Source organism: Sinohyriopsis cumingii, chromosome 11 (assembly GCF_028554795.1).
Source record: "Sinohyriopsis cumingii isolate HCF-2022 chromosome 11, ASM2855479v2, whole genome shotgun sequence".
NCBI lineage: Eukaryota > Metazoa > Mollusca > Bivalvia > Unionida > Unionidae > Sinohyriopsis > Sinohyriopsis cumingii.
The window spans coordinates 74,620,558-74,642,099 of record NC_142971.1 but is presented as its reverse complement, the minus strand read 5'-3'; the positions used below and the strand labels follow the sequence as shown (position 1 = coordinate 74,642,099).

General features: G+C 35.3%; 1 protein-coding gene across 1 annotated transcript in view; it reads left to right on the top strand.

Moving 5' to 3' along the window:
- The window catches only part of LOC149788757 (uncharacterized), a 144,660-nt gene that overhangs the window by 35,502 nt on the left and 87,616 nt on the right, over window positions 1–21,542 (top strand). The window contains exons 5-6 of the mRNA XM_089973548.1: window positions 4,991–5,097; window positions 20,658–20,909. Of these exons, the coding sequence (XP_089829674.1) occupies window positions 4,991–5,097; window positions 20,658–20,909 (359 nt within the window). The remainder of the gene's footprint in view (window positions 1–4,990; window positions 5,098–20,657; window positions 20,910–21,542) is intronic.

Here is a 21,542-nt window from a genome sequence, read left to right as displayed (position 1 = left end):
CTTTGACACGTTGTCATTAACACTCTTTAACTTCCCTAAGTTTAATTGTCACACTGGCTCCAGGACAAGACATTCTGTCGTAGTTTGAACATGCAGGTGAGGAAGTTTTACAAGTGCATGTTTTAAATTTAAACTTTTAAATACAGGCTAGGCCTACCTAGACAATCCTAAAGGACTCAGTCCCAGCATGGTTCATCTTAGATGATTCAGTTTGGCAAATAGGCCAACTGGCTGAAGATATTGATGGCAATTTGTTTTAAAGCTGTGAATTATATCAGGGTATTGAAGCTAGAAAAGTGTTAAAAGTGAGAATTTTAGTGGATGCAGCTTGACTGAAATTGAGCTTTGAATTTAGTGGGTCACACGTATAATCAGAACTGACCAAATGTAATTTTGAAAGCTCAAAAATATGTTACGCTGGAAATGTATGTCAACTTTTTGACCACTCTCGGCAGACTATTTAACAAATTCATAACTTTTCAAACAACAGAAACGTAATTTTAATAGGTCTGATCACCAGCATAAGAGGTGTGACCTTCTGGGCTCTTCATTTGACAATTGTTAGCACCAATCTATAGCCTTATAAATATGTATTACCTCCTTATTCTTGAGGAGTGTTTTAAAATTTTGGCTGATATTTTATTTACTGCTCAGTTTACTGGTAGAGGAATGAGTGCAATTGAAACAGTAGTACAGTGTACCATGGATTTGTATTATTTGATTCAACTGAATTTTGTTCTTTTCGGAGTAAATCTATGCAAGGTGAATTTTGATGTACATTGGGGATTATTTACTGCCAAATTATCCTTGATAGGAAAAGCATGGGGTTATACGTTTTCACTGTCTTTTTAAGTCACTTGAAGAAATGTAGGGATATTACAAATTTATTTAATATAGGGTACAATAAAAAGTGTTTATATTTTTAATTTGTTTGCAAATTCCCAAAGTCCAGAAAATTGTGACGACATGCTATTTTTAGATTTCATTTTTTTATTCATCTTTTGGCATATCATCTTGAGGTTTATAAGCGGGAAAAAACAAACGAAACAAGACAAACATAATAATGAGGGTAAATCCAAAAGCGTTATCAGTTCTTAAAAATGGATTATTCCAAATACAGTGTGACCCCACTAGCGCACTCCATTATAACCCGAATTCAGATAAAACGTGGTCATCGCATGGCTCCTGAAATTTCATGTACATGTATTTTTCTTGTGCACAAAAAAAAAATTCTTAAAAAGTACAACAAAAAAGTAAAAAGTTGCTTATTATTTTGGGGAAGAGATTTGAATAATACAAGACGATTGTGGCTTGGCTCATGAAATTTTATGTGGCTTTTTCTTGTACATGAAAAAGTATATTTTTTTTCTTCTTAAAAGTAAGAAGAAGAAAAAACGCTAAAAAGTTTATTCTGGGATCGTATATGTCTTTGCCAATGTCACAAACTTGGATTGTTTTTCCGCCTGCAAAACATACCATGTGGCATTTTTTATTTGTTGGCGACATTGTTGGCTGTTTAAACTTTTATATACAACCATTGGTTTGGAGTGCAGAAATTCAGAGGCCCCATGAGAGGAAGCCGCAAACTGGATATAAAATGCACTGAAATTTAGCTATTATTACATAAACAAATTCTTTGTCCATACTGACAAACAATCTAAACAGTGCATTGTTATATCATAATCCGCTTATCATGACAGCATGTGTTCTGTATGTTGTGAAATATCCACTTTTAGTTGCTGACATTTCTGGTAACAGAGATCAACTGGACGAGGCATTGTCTTGTAATCTATCTTTCATCGGATTTTCGGCCGCTGGCTAGTAGTTAATATATTTACAAAGACTGACATTTGTATGTAGATGGTAAGTAAAATTCCTCTTCTTTTCACTCAGAATTAAATCTATCAGAACACTCACGTTTTCTGTAATAATTGCTGTCATCAGAACACCTGATGACCCTATCGTCCGTTGACCCTTTGTTGATTTTCATACACATGCGTGGAAGGCAGCATCATGCTGCTACCGCAGTGTAAAAATAAAATTAAAAAAATACATCTTACTTATTGGTTTATTCAGTAGGCATGGATGGACAGTAACCAGAATAGTCTAAACAACGGCCATTTCCTTTTTAAAAATGTACCCAGATAAAATAGTTTGCTGAAATTGTAAGGGAAACAGATTAATTTGAAACACTGACTGTTATGAAAACGCACACAGCAAATGGAAAATACCTGTGAAAGGTGAAGAAATGTACATAATAAATATAAGGAACAGTTTCCAGGTTATCCAAAAGACATTATGATAAAATGTACATAATAAATATAAGAAACAGTTTCCAAACATGTTCCAGCTGGCTAAGCTAGTTATTTATATGCCCCATTATCAGGGTTGTCTCATCACTATTCAATCACTGTTGAGGAACAGATTAAGCTCAGAAAAATCAACAGATTAATGTGTTTAACACTACATGCATCATCCTTTAAAGATTTTGATTTCATTAGGACTCTAACAGAGTGTAACTGGAAGAAAGATATATAGATATAGAAGTGTTATGTATATATTGAAATATGGCCATTTCCTCCTTTCCCTCTTTTTTGTACCAATTCCCCTTTATTTTTATAACAAGTGCCCCCCCCCACCCACTGGATAAAATCTTGGCAGCATCTCTGAAGTGCATCTGGAGTAGAAAGTATAGAAGCTATAGGGCAGTGGTTAACATCTAGGTTACATTGTCTTTCTTTCAAAATATTATTTCCTTTTCATATTACATTTATTTATTTCTGTATTGTATTTGTATTTGCTTATTATATTTAAATTAGTAACTGAAGCAGAGCATTTAATACCGTCACTAGTCATTGACAACTGAAAACTGGTCATTGAACAGTCATTCAATTTCAGCTCTTCAGATCTGTATGAACCTTGTAGTTGGAGTGTAATTAGCATTGTGACAGTCTACTGTATTGGGTAAAGTGATAACCTTGTAGTTAGAGTGTAGTTAGCATTGTGACAGTCTACTGTGTTGGGTAAAGTGATAACCTTGTAGTTAGAGTGTAATTAGCATTATAACAAATCTACTATGCTGGGTAAAGTGATAACCTTGTAGTTAGAGTGTAATTAGCATTGTGACAATCTACTGTGTTGGGTAAAGTGATAACCTTGTAGATGGAGTGTAATTAGCATTATGACAATCTACTGTGTTGGGCAAAGTGATAATGTTGTAGTTAGAGTGTAATTAGCATTGTGACAGTCTACTGTGTTGGGTAAAGTGATAACCTTGTAGTTAGAGTGTAGTTAGCATTGTGACAGTCTACTGTGCTGGGTAAAGTGATAACCTTGTAGTTAGAGTGTAATTAGCATTGTGACAATCTACTGTATTGGGCAAAGTGATAATCTTGTAGTTAGAGTGTAATTAGCATTGTGACAATCTACTATGTTGGGCAAAGTGATAATCTTGTAGTTAGAGTGTAATTAGCATTATGACAATCTACTGTGTTGGGCAAAGTGATAATCTTGTAGTTAGAGTGTAATTAGCATTATGACAATCTACTGTGTTGGGCAAAGTGATAATCTTGTAGTTAGAGTGTAATTAGCATTATGACAATCTACTGTGTTGGGCAAAGTGATAACCTTGTAGTTGGAGTGTAATTAGCATTGTGACGATCTACTGTGTTGGGCAAAGTGATAATCTTGTAGTTAGAGTGTAATTAGCATTGTGACAATCTACTATGCTGGGTAAAGTGATACCCTTGTAATTGGAGTATAGTTAGCATTGTGACAATCTACTGTGTTGGGCAAAGTGATAATCTTGTAGTTAGAGTGTAATTAGCATTATGACAATCTACTGTGCTGGGTAAAGTGATAACCTTGTAGTTAGAGTGTAATTAGCATTGTGACAATCTACTGTGTTGGGCAAAGTGATAATCTTGTAGTTGGAGTGTAATTAGCATTGTGACAATCTACTGTGTTGGGTAATGTGATAAAATGATGTGGATAAGTATCTGTTGAGGCTCACATGCCTCGATGAATGCTTTATAAATCAAATTGTCTTTAGCTTAAAAGAGATTAGTTGCATCCTGGAAAACACCAGTAAATTTTTATTTCAAGTATTGTGTATTTTGACTGCATGTATTATGAAAATTTTGAAACTTAAAAAAATAGCCTTTTGTATGTACACTTTAAAGTGTAGAGCATTTTATTATCACTGTCCATCTGTTAGAGCATATTTTTTTCCAAGTTCAGATAGCTCACATCAAATATTGAGTCCTTCACCTTCTTACTCTTGATTTTGGTCTTAAAGGTCAAAGTCATCGATTCAGGGAAGATAGCTATCTCCTCAAACTAATTCAGGTTTTCCATAATCTACAGTTATCAACTGTTGTGGATAGCTTACATGAAGGATAAGAAATAAATTTATTAATATTGAGATTAAAAGGTCATGGTCAATGTTATTGAAGGTACAGAAATTGTTTCCACTCAGTAACTTGAGTTTTCCAACATATACTGCATCAATTTTTAGCCAAGTACTTAAAGAAAACCAATAGTCAAGAAAATAATGGTTTCTGTGCAATAATTGGAGTTCTTTGTGGTTTTCAGTTACCATGTTATGTAGATGGTTGATACTTGGATTGGAAAGAACCCTATTGATTTGAAGTCAGTAGGTCAAAGGTCACGGTTACTGAGGCTGACATAGTAAAAATGTTATTTTGCACAATGACAAAGTCTACATCACATCCTTCAAAACAACAGCTGTAGATGGCTTGCACTTAGAGTAAGGAGAAAGGTAATTCATACTGGGGTCACTGTTACTGAAAGAAGAGAATGTATTTTGTACTAAAGTATATTTATTTATATAGACAGTTGACTGACTTGGGGTGGGTGCATAATGTGCCATTGACACTAAAGTGTATATATTTATATAGACAGTTGATTGTCTTGGGGTGGGTGCATAATTGTGCCATTGACACCCCTCTTGTTTATAATTTATTTTCAGAACTGATTGAGGTTTGGCTAAACTTCATACATTCCTGTGCAGCATCATCAGAAGCCACAATCCCCCCCGTGATTTTGGTTGGAACACATGTGGATAAAATTTCACAGGTACAAATTATACTCATTAATGTCAGATATGCTTGAGTTTTTGTTTTCTGCCTGTTTAGCTCTATTGGTCATAGATCAGAAGAGCTTATGCAATGGCCTTTTGTCCATTGCCTGTCTATAAGCATACGTTTGTTCTCGTCACTAATTTTAAACTGCTTGGGGATTGCTATGAAACTTTACACATGCATTTATCTCATGGCCTGGTTGATCCTAAATGGAACTGATGCCTATTGGACATACAGTATGGCCAATGCATTGTCCAGTTTGAAAATCTTGTTATCACTATTTCTACTGAATGGATGTTAATATCATAATGGGCTTTTCATTAAACAATTTCTTACATTGTTCTAAATAACAATAGTGCCAATCTGATTGCCAATATGGCTGCAACAGCAATCAACTTGAAAATTTTACAGTCACCTCTCTCATGATGTAAAGTCCTGAACAACATGGAATGTTCACCAAAATTGGCCACTAATGGAAATGTTGCCTATCCGAGATCCAGTATTGCTGTCCCAGTGGCCATCTTGAAGATCTTGTTGTCACCCTTAAAATACAGACTTACGTCATACAGTAGTCACCCTCATATAAGGCCACCACTATTGCAGCAGGGGGGTAATTCAAATGATAAAAACATTGCAAGGCTGGCGCATCTTCAAAAAAGAGGATTTGGGCTACTGTCAATCCAGAAAGAAAGCAAGGAAAATTTAGCTGGTAGGTTAAAAATATTACCTATTAAAGACCGAATCTGTTTGAGAAAAGCCAAATTAATGTACAGGATATCTCATAATAGTGCTCCTGAATATTTACAGTCGCTGTTCCAGTATAGGCTACCTGGTAATACTCCCCACCTGTGAACTATGTCTACCAAACAGTATAAAATTCCCAAACCAAATAAGGAGTTGTTTAAAAAAAGTTTCCAGTACTCAGGAACTCTGCTTTGGAATAGTATTCCAGTTGAGATTAGAAATGCCCACTCTATTTCCTTCTTCCAAACCCAATATATCCAGTGGCTTCAGCGTTGCAGCTAAAATAAACAAATTTCTTTGTATGAGGGCCTCAAGGTAGATTAATATTTAGCTTATTGTGTTACCCTATTTAAATAAGGTCATTATAAGTGACCTTATAATGAGGGTGGCCTTTTTAGCTGGGGCTGACAAATGCGAATAGTAAGTACATATGAAGAAAGTCACAAGTACATTTAATTCTATAACATTTAATATTTTCATTAAAAAAATCACATGCATGTTGTGAAATAAATGTAAAACAAACTGTTTCATCATTTTCAAAAGAATGCTATGAATAACCATTGATATAGCTTTAAAACTGTCTTTATAATTATGTTATAGATCACATTATCTGTCTGTTGGTAGCAGTCAAAAAAACAAACCAGTCTCGTCACAATTAAAAATATCCTTGCTGTCATATCCCCTGCATATATCATCTAGTTTTTGTTCCAATCTTCGACAACTTCATTATTGACATCAGCTGATTCTCCACTAAGGACAGAACACTTAATATTGTGTTGCACTTGAAATCTGTGCAACCATCCGTTAATTGAGGTAAAGTCATCATATCCCAATTCAGCTGACAAAATTGTTGCTTTGTCTTGTAATTAAAATCAGGATACAAACATCTCATCGGGAAACATAACTCGGATTACTTAACACACATTATGAATAAAATACTGGTACTGGATACATATTAAAATAAAATGCAGCTGCTTGTGAAGGGTAAATTTTATATTAATATGCTGGCCGCTGGTCGCATTAGCTGGGTGGCCTTTTATGAGGGGTACTTTTGAACACAAACTTGTTGGTGCCAACATATTATGGCCATAAGGCGCGGGTGGCTGCTGGTTGGGGCGGGGGGCATTCAAGAGGGGGACTACTGTACTAGCAAAATCTATGGAAAAATGATCATTGCTGAACAATCTGGATAATTGGTTCAGCCATGTTTTATTTGGATCCAGGTTTCATCTTAGAATTAGTGAATTTAGTTAGGGAACAAGACTAACTTTACAGCATCACCCCAGATGCTTTAAACTGCACCTATTTGTTCATGCAAATCATCTGCATGATCATACTGTTGATTATAGAAATTTTAAAAATGGCATCCTGAAAGCAATGGTGGCGCTCTACAGTTTCTCATTTTGCATAGGGTTAGGATTTTAAAGAAAAAGAATTTCCCCGGCTTTCCTCACTGGTTATACTGGCTATTTAAAAAAGACCTTGTATATCTTAGGTATAATGCAAAGAACCTTTAATTCCCTTTATTCTGGTATATGATTGATGGACGTACTATGGGTTATAGAGTATACAGCTTGGCCTTACTTCAGATGTGCACCTTTCAAAAAAGTGCTAGCTCTACTTGGTCATTTTCACTTCCTGAACTTCAGAGATAAATTGTATAAAAAGGAGCCAATAACTTTTTTTACATTTTATATATTTGGTAATTCATTCATTGCACTTTCAGAAGCTGGTATTGTCTAGTCTGGCAAAATTCATTTTCCCTATTTTAATAGCTGCTATGTATAGTGTACTTTAGACTAATTCGGGCTGATTTTTTAACACAAGGGAGCAGTCATTTTAGTTAGCAGTGTGCTTAAATCATGTAAAATATCCAAAAGAAATATCATCCACATTACATTAATGTAGCATAGAGGTATGCCAACATTCTCTCCATTGTGCATGTTTTAAATGCGAACTACTTCACCTATACATCACTCTGTCAAAAGTACATATTACCTGGTGAGCGCCCTCAATAGGGAAAGACGAAATTAGTCGGGGAACCAGACTAACTTTACAGCAGCATCCCAGATGCAAGGGAAAATAAGCTTCTAGACAGTGTTAATAATCAACACAGAAGAAAAAAAGGAGTATTCAGATTCTTGTGAATAAAAGCTGGAAAGGAGACAATTAATTTTATTGTACATCACGTGCCAACTTGAGTACATCTTGTGGCAGGAGATACGACTGTACCGTCATCATGTGAAATGAAAAAGAATTTCCAAGAATTATGCCAAGTGGAGATAATGCAACAATGCAACAAGCCATTGAGCTGTATAGGGTTTGGAACTAGAATTGTGCAACTGTTCTAGTGGTAAATAAAGTCTATGCATACTTTACAAACATTTTAGTTGAACATAATGTTTATTCTTGATGCTGCGTTTTCCAGCTTTACAATAGCAGTTATTGATATTTTGTTATGCCTTACTGAAAACTGGTCAATCTTACTGAAAAAAATCAATTGCCTTACTGAAATGAACTCATCAAGGTTAGCAGGTCTACCAGTATTGCTGCTCTGGTGATGAAGATCTTGTTGTCACTATTCCTCCAGAATGGGTTATATGTTGACATGGGAAAACCGTTTTAGGACATATTATTGTGTCTTTTTGCAGTTATTCATGTTGCCAACTACAATACTGATAAAACAATTTTGTATGCATCTAAACAAATTGCCATGTGTTTTTAAAGGAAGTGATCTTGTCATGTAATTCATTACTCATAGTCTGGCACCCTATTGATTTTATAAATTTCTTTACACTAAGTGAGAGAAGCCAAAACGGCTTCTATATGTACCATTAACATCACGCAGATTTGACCTTGCAGCCATTAGGATTTGTAATTTTGACAATTATTGTCAGTAGTAATATCCACTAATTATCAAAGTGAACAAACCCAACATCTTACTAAGGGAAGCCATAAAGTCTATCAAACCATTTTCCTGCTGACTTGTGTATTGTACATGGATGCTGCCACTTCTCAGCTGTTACTACTCACAAGTGACTAAACCGGACATCTTATGATAACACAGCAGATAGGCTAATTGGATTACATGTACTTACCCTTTTGTATGGATTAAAATTTGAGTCTTTCTCAGCTTTATGGAATAAATGTGGCTTCTCATGAGGCGTAAATGATATAATGTTAACCTTAGTGGTACTTGTACTTTAGTCAACACTTCTTTCAGTAACGAAAACCTGACATAGGGAAACAGAAATCGGATTACTTAACACACGTTATGAATAAAATACTGGTTCTGGATACATATTTTTTAAAAATTCGGCTGCTTGTGAAGGGTAAATTTTATATTAGTGCACTAATATGCTGGCCGCTGGTAGCATTAGCTGGGTGGCCTTTCGTAAGGGGTACTTTTGACCACAAACTCATCAGTGCCAACAGATTCTGGCCGTAAGGAGCGGGTGGTCGCTGGTCAGGAGGCCCATTATTGAAGATCTTATTGTCACTATTCCTCCTGAATTGATTATATGTTGACTCAGGAAAATCGTTATAAGACATATTATTGTGTCTAATCAGTCCTAAATAAAACTAGTGCCAATCTGATATCCATTGTGACTGTTTTGGGAGCTATTTTTAAAATCTTGTTATCTCTACTCCCCTTGAACAGAAAGTCATATTGACATGGGGTGTCACCAGAACATTTTATTAATTCTAGTTGCTTTTTGTGCACATGTATTGTTGTTGCCATTCTTCATAAATGAAAAGTATTATCAGTATGGGGTTTTCACCAGAAGACTGATGAATAGTTTAACTTAAATAAAAAAGATACTGAACTGACATCCAATATGGCCATTAATGTTGCCATCTTGAAGATATTATCACTACTCCTTCTGTGTGGATGATCACAGTCACACTGAGTTATCACCAAGAGACTTGCCTCAAATAGGGCCCATATGAAAATGGTTTTCATTACAATGTTTTCTATACAAATATCATGCAAGAAAAAATCAAAAGAGTGACAATATTGAAAATATATCTTTACAGGTTTTTTTTAGGGTAGCCCATTCAAGGGCCACTTTAAGGTTCCCTGCCTTTGGGTTCAGTCCTTTGCATCATGATGCCTCTAAATTATGTCACAGTGCTGAGATAGAATTTGCCAATACATCGTAATTATTCTCGGCATATTAAAGCTTCTGCTGGCACCAGTTTAAAGGCACCATGCAGAGCGAATTAAATTTTGATTACCATATTGTACTACTGATGGTTCAATTACTTTGGCTTAAGATGAAAAATAGAGCAAATAACCCAAGTTTATTTTCCAAAGAAAAGGAAATTTAACACATTTACATAGACAAAACAGTGTAACTATGTTTATTATGTCAAAACTTTAGCCAGAACTGATTACAATGTAAAGACCACTCTGAGTCAGTGAAGTATTGATCACCGTATAATTGCTGATTAATGTGAAAAGACCACTCTGAGTAAGTGAAGTATTGATCACTGTATAGTCACTGATTAATGTGAAAAGACCACTCTGAGTCAGTGTCTGGAGTCACTTATTAATGTAAAAAGATCAATCTTGATTTAAGGTGAGTAATGCAGCTAAGAATTAACATGGCTAATATTTAATCCATAACTTTGCAATTATCTTATGAAAAGGACTGGATCTCCAAATGCTGCTCTGATGTACCTCCAAGAAACCATGTTGTATTGAGTGTGTATGTAAGCAATTGCAATTGATTGGCAAATAAACGATGCCCTCTTTTCTTGTACCAGTGTTTAAATTAAATGTGTGCAAATATCAATCATGAATGTGATCAAAGCTTCTGCAGATCCTGATCTGGACAATATGCTGTTTAAGTGTGTGTGACTTATATAGGGCACAACAGTATCGGTAGAAACTTTTTAAGAGTGAATGAGTTGGCAAAAATGTTTTCATCTTTCAGGAAAGGACTTGTGATGAAAATGAAAGCAGAAGCAAAAAATGTAAAAGGTGAAAGTTCCATTTCTTTGGTAATATTTGCCTGTCATTACCTAAAGCTTGTGTAAATTCATCTTGACAAGAGTTCTAATCTGCAGTCTCAAACTACATGTAGTTAGCAGACATGATTTTTCTCCATTTTAAAGTGGAATTCCACTTTTCTCCTGACTTGAATCAGATTTTTCTTGGTATAGTCCATTTTTTATATCATCTCCAATCCATTTTTTTTAAAACGGTCTGTTTGGTCCCATTCTGCAACGACCCTTGTAAATTTTGCGTTCCATATATTAGCACACAACTCTCATAAAAAGTATTCTGATTGGTCAAAGGTTTAAATTCATCCAATGAATCTTTGTGTAATGGAAACTGATGGTAATGGAAAGAAGAAGCATGCTTGCAAAACATGGTATCCCAAGTTGTTGAGAGATACCATGACATGGAAAGTTTAGACAGAGGTTTAAAATATATTTATAGAAATCGGAATGGCTGGAGCGAAAAGTTGATGTAAATTTTAGTTCGTCAGTTTATAAGAAAACTGAATACTAGAGGACTGGCATTTTTGTGATCTCTGCAAGAAAGATCAGAGTTATAGTAATTGTGGTTGGAAGAATTTGGAACAGCACCTACAGAAGAAGCTGCATACAGAAAAATTAAAGCTCAGAAGGCATCTGGAAGAAGTGCAGTTAATTGCAATAAGAAGAAAGATATCTTGCATGAGACAACAGATGTAACTCTCTGTCAGAATATGCGCACTGCATGTCACCAGTACAAGCACCAGCTTGAAAAATAAGGGTTTGTTTAAAAGAAAATTGGGAATCTAACCTGTATCAATACAACACAAGGGAAGACATGATTGTGTCTGCTAATTTCCAATTTAAGGAAATTGTAATCGAGAACAGTTCAGTTTTAAAAACAGTTCAACACACTTTGTTCAGTTTGTGACTGTGGGGTTTGGTTGAGTTGGGGTGGGGTGCTCCCAATATATTATTTAAATTACTATGGAAAACCACCCAGGCTTGATGTTGTAGGAAGTGAAATTAATGGTAGAGAGAGGTAAAGCTCCGAGCTCCCAGCCAGCAATGCCAACAGTTAAATTATTGAGAACACAAAGGTGAAATTCAAAAGAATAACAATTTAATACAATTCAATATTCAAATGATAATAATTTCCCAATCACTCTTCTTCCTCTCGACCAAGGGATAGCCTATTGCATACTATGATTTATAGTGTGAGATTGCATTTCCACCTGTCCTTGTTTTCTACTCATCTGTATCTCTCCTATCCCACCAATTCCTTCCCTCCTTCTGACTTCCCTCCTAACTCCTCCTTCTCCTTGACTGCTCTTCTCCAATTTGTCCTCCTCGACTCCTTTTCCTCCTCTTCTTGACTCTGCTCTCCGACTAGCCTTCGATTCACAATAGACTTCTCCACTAGTCTCTATTCCGTTTCTCTCCTAGAGACTCGGAACTAACTACACTGGAAGTCTGTCCCCTACAAGCTCCCTGTGAAAACACAAGGACGTTAGCATATTTGCTTAGCCATCTCAGCTCACACTAAACCAACAGTCATCAGATGAAGGCTATTATATTTTAGGTCATGCATTTGTGCACATTGAAATACCCATGCGCTCTTATATGGTAAACAGTGTCATAATAAAAGCACGGTATCAACTACTTAATCATACAGGCATCAATAATTGCATCAAATCCGTATATATATATATATATATATATATATATATATATATATATATATATATATATATATATCTCTTCTTAATTTTAGTATACTGAATAGTACAGCAATCAGACACATCTCTGTACATTATATTATTACACTCCCACAAGTGAACACAAATATTCAAATATCCATGTTAACTAATTTTACACACTGCAGCCATTTTCCAAAGTTACAATTCAATTCAACAGTTGCAAAATATAGAATATCACATGAATAAATGCACTAGTTTACTACAAATTAACCAAAAGTGAATTACAATTTTAATTCTAACTACGAGCTATCAATCTACATAATTCTTTACATAATCATAGCTCATTTCTCAAATACATGTAAATTAAACATTACCAAGGTAATTATATGTACTAACGATTCTAGTAATGAAGTATACATACTGCACATAGTTAAAATTACAGTGCCGTAATATTCTGCAACAAGCGAGCAAATAACTCACTGACCTTTACAAAGCTTTGTCTTTCCTTAGAATTTCCTAAGTTTTCCTGCCAATTCATGAGTGGCTTCCTGGAGTTAATTGCTACAACTTCTCAGCACGATGTTTCACAATTACTGGGGGGTTTCTAATCTACTGTATTCAGTTAAATTCAGGTTGAAATGGTGACCACACCCTCTCTTAGTTCTGATTGGATATCAATTCTACCCTGTTCTATTCAACTTAGCAGACAATGCTCCAGCTGTCTGTCAGCGTGGTGAGATTTACAATGCCAGTAAGGGTCCATTGTTCTTGAACAAAGCTTTCAATGCCCATCTGTAATTTTTGACACCCAACAAGCTTGGCTCTCGTGACAGTTCCGAACAGGACCACAATAGCCGCGGGATCTAACACATACACATGGCTTCTAACCAATTTCTTTGTTCTTGATTTACGTAATCATGGCCAGGCAATGGGACAGTGACATAATGAAGAAAATGCAATAATACACAGATAAACAGTTTCATAGTGTGAATGCATACACTATAGAGTTGCACAAGACTTGCTGTTCTTGAATTGTGAATACAAAAATGGCATTAGTGTGTGCTTTGAAGCTTTAACTGTAGGAAGTCAAGTCTGTTTTAATTAGGCTAATAAAATAAATAATAAAAAAATGTTTCCAGTTGTGGGATGTCTCTGTTTCTCATTGCCGACCCTCGACCTTTTGCCCAAGGTATACAATGTTTTTAAAAAATCACATTGCCAAAATTGATTTGTGTATCTATAGTCTGACTATAGTTTGTACCCCGTACTGTTTTCAATAATGAAAACATTTAATGTGGTAAAAAGTGCACAGAACTAAGTCAACTGAATCATTTATTTATAATTTCTAACCTGACTGTGACCAGAATGGCACTAATACTGGCATCCCCTACACCTTTCATGCTTAAAAAACTTTCTAAACAAACAAACGGGTTGGTATTGTAAGACTATAATTGAGCCAGTTTTGCCCAGTACTTTTAATTTATAGATAATACACTGTATTTATAAAAATGAAAAAAAAAATGCCTAACCTAATTTTAAAATCAGTGAAACAGGAAACACACATCACAGCCTTTTTCCGTTAAAAACAATATTTTATTGCAGAAGTCATTTTTTTAATACTAATTTGTGTCTAAATTGCTTTTTTTTACTAGTATTTAAAACTGAATTAAAAATTACTTTCATGTATCATGAAGTTTTTTGTTTTCATTTAGAACTAACTGCAAGATGACAAGTTAACTTCTTGTTTACTGGCATGTTATACAGAGCTTGGAAAGGTTACTTGTACATCTGTGCTCTACTAAGCAAATGGCGGCACTGATGAAACTGTTCAGGGCTGTTTTGCTCGCTGATTTTGACTTCTGGACAAGGACTGTCCCTGGCAGTGCTGTTTGCATTTGGATAGTCTTGGATTTCACCATTGAACTACAGATTCGAGGTTGTTCAGATCTTACATTTTGGTCAATGGTGAAATCCAGTATGTTGTTTATGTTATGTTGTTTGAGGTTAGACACCTATTTTTTTTGTGTAACATACCCATGTGACTTGAAAGGCTAAAGGCTCTTATTGAAAAGGAAAAGAAATAATTGCACATTGAACTTAATAACGTCAGTGGTGACAAAAAGGAAGATTAAAGAAATCTTTTCTAAAGCCATAAAAAGAGCTTGACTAGCATATCAACAGGTTGTGTCCATTGGAGAAAGAGACAAGTGAATGTATGGGATTTTTTTATATAGTTGATGAAGTTGGGTGTTTATTTTACAGATTTGCTATGAAAAGAGAGAAGTTTAATATTTTTGCTGCAAAAATTTACAAATTATTGTGACTTATTACAATGTGAACACTGACATGCACATAGATAACTTCAGCATCAACACTATTGGAGAACAGATTCATGTGACAATAAATAGTGTGAAATTATTGAAGTCAAATTGAACATTTTTTGGTAAGTTTATTAGTTTTTCAAATGATTATTTTGGTTTATTTTATGATCATAAGTTGCACCAGGAGCAGATTTTTATGAGTGTAAAATGCATTTTTGGTCCCCCCCCCCCTCGATCAGGGGCACTGCCCTTTAAGACCCAGTTCGGGGAGGACCCCCAAATTCCCCCTTAAAATGTTTTCAGCTTTTTTATGGAAGACCAAAATCATGCCTGAACTGTTAGGTACCTTGCATGTACAAAGATTAATTCCTTTATTCCGGGACATCGAGCATATCCCACTTTTGTTCCTTAGGGTCAACTCTTAAGGCATTAGCACTGTTTACTAATTAACACATTTATTCTAAATTATATTTTTGGCACAAATTCTGCTTGGTGTACTTTTTTCATTCCTCCTTTTTTAAGTTAATAATGGTAATTCATGTTTATAATTACAGTACAGTGTACTGCCAGATGTTTGCTTGTGTAAGTTTCCTTGGTGGGAATGGAGTAGCTAATTTATTTGTAGAGAAAACTTACATCATTGTAAGCAAACATTCTTAGAGTTCAAACTAATTCTTAATACTTTTTTGTTGTATATATATAATTTTTATTTCATTGTCGTTTTAGGGGCCAAGCTATATAAATTTATCTGTATAATGTCAGACCTGCCAGCCCTTACGATTTTGCCGTAAATCTTAGGAAAATGCCCCATCAAATACTGACTTACGCATAACTGCAAAAACTATGGAAGAAAATATTGTTGGTGGATAAACCTGGATATTTGGTTCATCTGTGCTTGATTTGGATCTGGGTTTCATACTAGAATTAGTGGAATTAGGGAATTAATCTGGTTCCCTGCTTCATATGCTGCCTGTGTTGCAATCCGACATCATATTGTCACATGATCAAAACAAATGGCCTCATATAGAGAGATCTAGTGAATCTAACTGCGGGATATTTATTCCTTTAATATTCTGTTTGCTAGTGAAACAGTGTGAACTTTGCTAATACTAACAATTAGACCTATAGCAGTTGTTATGTTTTGTTCAAGCTTAATCACCAATTCGGTCATATAAATATTTTTCAGATATTTTTTCTCATAGGCAAAGATGAAGGAAAAGGGTACACACAATAATATTTTGTTAATATTGCGTATTTATATAGCATCATCAAAACAATTCCTTCTCAGTTTTATTCTTTAATCAATTTTAGGTCGGAATTAATATGAGTTGTATGACAGCCTAAATATAGCCAAAGATTAAGACGAAAATATCACCCCTCTTTTACGAGTGGGTGAGGGTAGCGATTATTTTGCAAATATTGCACACTTCACACCATGTCATCTAAAATATTTTAGATGCAATAAATTCTTTGACCAATTTACATCAATATTGATATCTCTTTGTAAATGACACCTCAGACTTTGTGAAATATTATGATCGAAATAGCAACCTTATTCCATGAGAGGGTTGAATGTCATGATATTTGGTCACATATTTTACTTTCAGACTGCATCATGTAAAAAAAATTGATTTGCAATCGATTCCTTGATACCTTTCATGTCAGAATTGATGCAAGGCGATAAATGACAGCCTTCATTTGTCGAAGATTTAAGACCAAAATACTATTTCTTCTATGAAGGTGGGTGGTTGGGGGAAGAGGCGTGTACTGGGTTGCAATACAGATCTTTTGATTTTCTAAACCCCACATGTCTTGGTGGGGGACATAATCAGCACACACTGGTATAATGCTCCCTGTTGGATGGATGAATACCTACAAATGATCATGGCACCATGTCGGGCACACTGATACCATATCCACCATGGAGGGGCTGTTGGACATTACTTATTGATATTTGAACAGCCAGTGAACGAAGAACACCATGAAAAGATCGAGACGTCAAGCGTAATTTAAAATCAGATTCCATTTCAAGAATCAGTGATCATTATTTTTGTCATATTTTGGACAGTAAAAATAATCAGTACATTTATGTATAGAAACGTTTGATCAGCTTATATTGCAATAACTTAAGTTTGCACTTTTAGTGTACACACTGAATGTGACAGTGAGCAACCTTGCACACAGACTTTATGAGGGGCACTCCGTGTTAAGCTTCTCTTGAACAGTATAAATTTATGCTACTGTTTAAACATGAAAAGTAATCCTCAGAGGTATGGACAATTAAATTCTAAATAGACAACCCATTCTGTTTTAAACAAACAATTAGAAAAAATATGAATTTACTCTTGAATGCGAACCTTAAGCATTAATGATTATGTCACAAGGCTGAATATACATGTGTACAACTATGACATAATTAAGTTCTGATAGTTAAGTTTCGACTTCTGTGTACTGTAAGGACTGGCCATATCATTTATGGGGCTAGTTTATTCTTTCTGATCATGATACTTTTGCTTTTAATTATCACAAGATTCATTTGTGTCAAGTAAAATAAGCAATGGCACAATGTCCTTTTTTATATACCAACCAGAGTATGATAGTCGTTTTCTTGTACTCCCCTCATTGAAAATAAAATTCTGTCTCCCTAATAAAGACTTGAGTTTAGTGTACATTCTGCTGAAATCAAGGCAGTGGTAATTGTCATCACTGTTATAAGATATTGGTGTCAGAAGATGTTAATTTTGGCTTTGGAAAGTACATTTGTATCAAACTTAGTATGTTGTACTTGACAGCTTTAATTATGGTCCTGCCATTAAGAACGGAAGTTTGATAATTTCTCGTAATTAATCTGACTTCAACTTATTGTTGAAGTTAATAATGTAGAAATTCATGAAATCATAGGTGTTTAGATACTTAATTTCCAACAAATTTAAATTAATTAGCATGGATGTTTTCACATGTATATGCTCATTTTTTAAAGTGAGAATATAGCAATATTTGAAACAAAAATCATGGAAATGATTTTGTCAGTAACCATCAAATGATCTTAACTTATATGTATTCTAATTATTTTGACACATATTAAAGTATGCAGTTTCCTCATTGGGGCTGCTGGGGCATGTAACTATTGAGACAAGAAATGGAAAAATTGTGCAGACTAATTTGTTGAATTGCATTTGATATGTTTTTGTATGTTTCACATAGTTTTGCAGCTAATTCCTATAGCCAGTTGGATAAAGTATGTGACTTGTAGTTGTAGTTGTTGTAGGGTTTAGCGCCATTTTTCAGCACATGATAGGCTATACATGGCAGCCAGTATTAATGGTGGAGGAAGAACCCAGGAAAATCCAGAAAAGAACCACCGACCCACGAGAAGCTACTGGCAAGCTTTGTCACATACCCACATTGGCTGAATCCAAGACTCGAACCCATGCAGACAGAGGTGAGATGGCAGTGATCTGTAACTGAGAGTGCTTTAGACCACTCGGCCACTCGGGGCCCCTGTGACTTGTAGCACACACTTGACTTTAGAACACTAAGTTGTATGTTTGCATCCACTGACAGGAAAGTTCTTTATTTTCCCTCCAAGATGCCATGATATCTCATATGTTATTAATTTTCTGACCACTCATGAACATTTCCAGATTACAGTTTGTGTATGTGTTTACTTGATATCAGTTTAAATTTTAATGTCTGAATTCCTTAGATTTCATAAAAATGTCAGGCATGGAAAAGGTAAAATTAGGTTAGCATTGATAAGCATTTTAGCATTAGTTTTGAAATTAACATTGGTGAAAAATTCTTTAAAGCCTCAGAATCATGGCAGTAACATGTAACCAAAAGCTATAAATCTAGACATTTGGGGAATACTGAAACTTTTACCAAAGCATACAACAAAATACTGATTATAAGTGCAACTGATTTCATTAGCTTGTGCAGTGGTGATTTATTATTAGATTACCTGACTAGATCATGCATGTGGTGTTATTACTATCTGTTCAATGTTTTGCAGCTAATGCATGTGGTGTTATTACTATGTGTACATTGTTTTGCAGCTGATGAATTTGGTGTTATTACTATGTGTACAATGCTTTTCAGCTCATGCATGTGGCGTTATTACTATGTGACTATATTTGACCCCAATGGCCTGAAATATTTTCAGTTGGAAGCATTAAATCCAACTGAAGAGTCAATGATTAAAGTTTCATCTGTCATTGATACAGCAGTGAAACATTACCTGATACTGTTGCTTGCTTGTGTGTGTGTTTTTTTTTAACATAGCCTCTAAGAATTTTTCAGTTTATCTCTATGATTATCTGCATTGTGACAGCTTATAGTGATGTCGAACGCTGGGGCATCATGTGTCAGACAAGGAGCATCATGTCCCAAACAGTCAGATTGTCCTGACACCAGGCTGACCAGTTCTAACACTAACCTCTTAATGCTGAGTGCCAAGCGAGTCAGCTGATGCTCTAACTGTTAGGCCACTGGAGAGGTCTATGGTTGCACTACATTACATCTTTTCATGGCAGTAGTCACCAGTCCAAGGACAATACTACATCCTCCGAACAGTAATTGGACACAAAATGGCATGATCTCATCATCCTTATCCTGGGCTGAGACTAAATGACATCAGATCCAAGTCTGATGACATAGTCCACTTAAGACAATGGGTTTGTCATTCTTGTATTGCTTGGACTGAGACTGAATGACAGATCCAAGTCTGATGACATAGTCCACTTAAGACAATGGGTTTGTCATCCATGTTTTGCCTGGACTGAGACTGAATGACAGATCCAAGTCTGATGACATAGTCCACTTAAGACAATGGGAATATCATCCATGTTTTGCTTGGACTGAGACTGAATGACAAATCCAAATCTGATGCCTTAGTTCACTTAAGGCAATGGGAATGTCATTGTTGCATAGCTGGTATAGAGACTGAATTACATCAGATAAATGTCTAATGCTTTAATCCTCTTCAGACTATTAAAGTAATATCCTTCTAGTCCATGAACTCCTTGCACTTCTACACTGGTCTCATTTGTTCAGGACAGCTCCGGTGGCCTAGTGGTTCGAGTGTCCGCCTCAGATGCGAGAGGTCGTGGGTTCGATCCCTGGCCGAGTCATACCAAAGACTTACAAAAATGGTACTAACATCTACCTTGCTCAGCATTAAGAGGTTAGTGTTAGGACTGGACCGGCCGAGTGTCAGGATAATGTGACTGGGTGGGACATCATGCTACTGATGCCCCATTGCTAGACATCACAAGAAAATGTTGTCATCCCTTTAAGCTACTGTCATATACTGTGACTTTATTTTATTTCTATGTAATATCTTTACATGTAATTACCTAAATCCTACACTATTAAAACGTACAGCTTTTCAAATTGGTTCCTCCCATGTGCTCAAAAAATGAGTTAGTGATACTAGCTTAAGAAAGTGTAGTCACTGAGTTAAGAAATATATAAAAGGTAATCAGAGTTTGGACAATTTATTTTTAATTTAATTGTAATATCCAGAAAGTGAAATTGACCAAGCGGAGCTTGCAGACTTTTGGTATGTGTCTGCTGACAAAAGGCCATGATGTATGATATCCAGCCCAATTGACACCCCTTAATTGTACACCAAAATAAAAGGAATTATTAACTGTTTTTCAAAAGTACCTAAATCAGATGAGATCCTTTCTTAAAGCAGTGTTATCATTGAGGAAAATATGGGCAATTATTGTCTTTAAGAAGCATACCCTATACAAATTACAGAGCTATGATGTGGAACCTTACTTATCTTCCTATATTTCTAGATCAGTCATCATGAGATCTGTGAGAAATACTTCAGAAAGATACGCACTTATCTAAAAGACAAACCTACCAGGTTTCACTTAGTTGATGAGGACTTTGCCATTGACAACACTATTGTAGACAGCAAATTGCAGGATTTGAAGAGGAAAATTGTTGAGGTGGCATCACAGCAGCCATACTGGGGGGAACAAATACCTGCACGTTGGCTCCTTCTTGAACAAGAGCTGATGAGGCTCAAGGCTGCTGAAATCAAGGTACAGCTTGACACACAATTTAAATCAGCATTATTTGGTGTTACTAATCACACACTGTAGACAAGTTCTGATTTTGCCTTTTTTATATGTGTATTGTTTTTTTAGCGTTTCCAGTAATATGTTAAAAAAGGTAACAAGTTCTAATGAAACACACATATTTCTAACTTTATCTTTCTTTTTCTGTCTGTATTTTGAAACTCTCATATAAGGGGTCCTGGGACATTGACAAATAACACATTTACTTATCAGTACAAACATTGGACTTGTATTTTCTCATTTCCATCAGCTATTAATGAACAAATCTTGAGTGCAACCATACAGATGTGTTTGGATCCAGAGGTTTATGAGCCGAGTGGCTTTAGTTTAGTTGTGTTTGTTTATAATAGATACACATGGTTTATGATCAAAGAGGCTTTAGCTCATTTGTGTTTGCTTACAATAGTTATGCATGTTTTTTATCTTTGAAGCATTAATTCATTTGTGGGGTTGCTTACAATAGATATGTATGTTTTATTATCTACAAAGCTTTAGTTTATTTGTGGAGTTGCTTACAATATTTACTTCATCTTTTGTTTTGTGTGGCTTGAATCATACAAGATAAATGCACTTAAATCATTTTCATCCAATATGAAG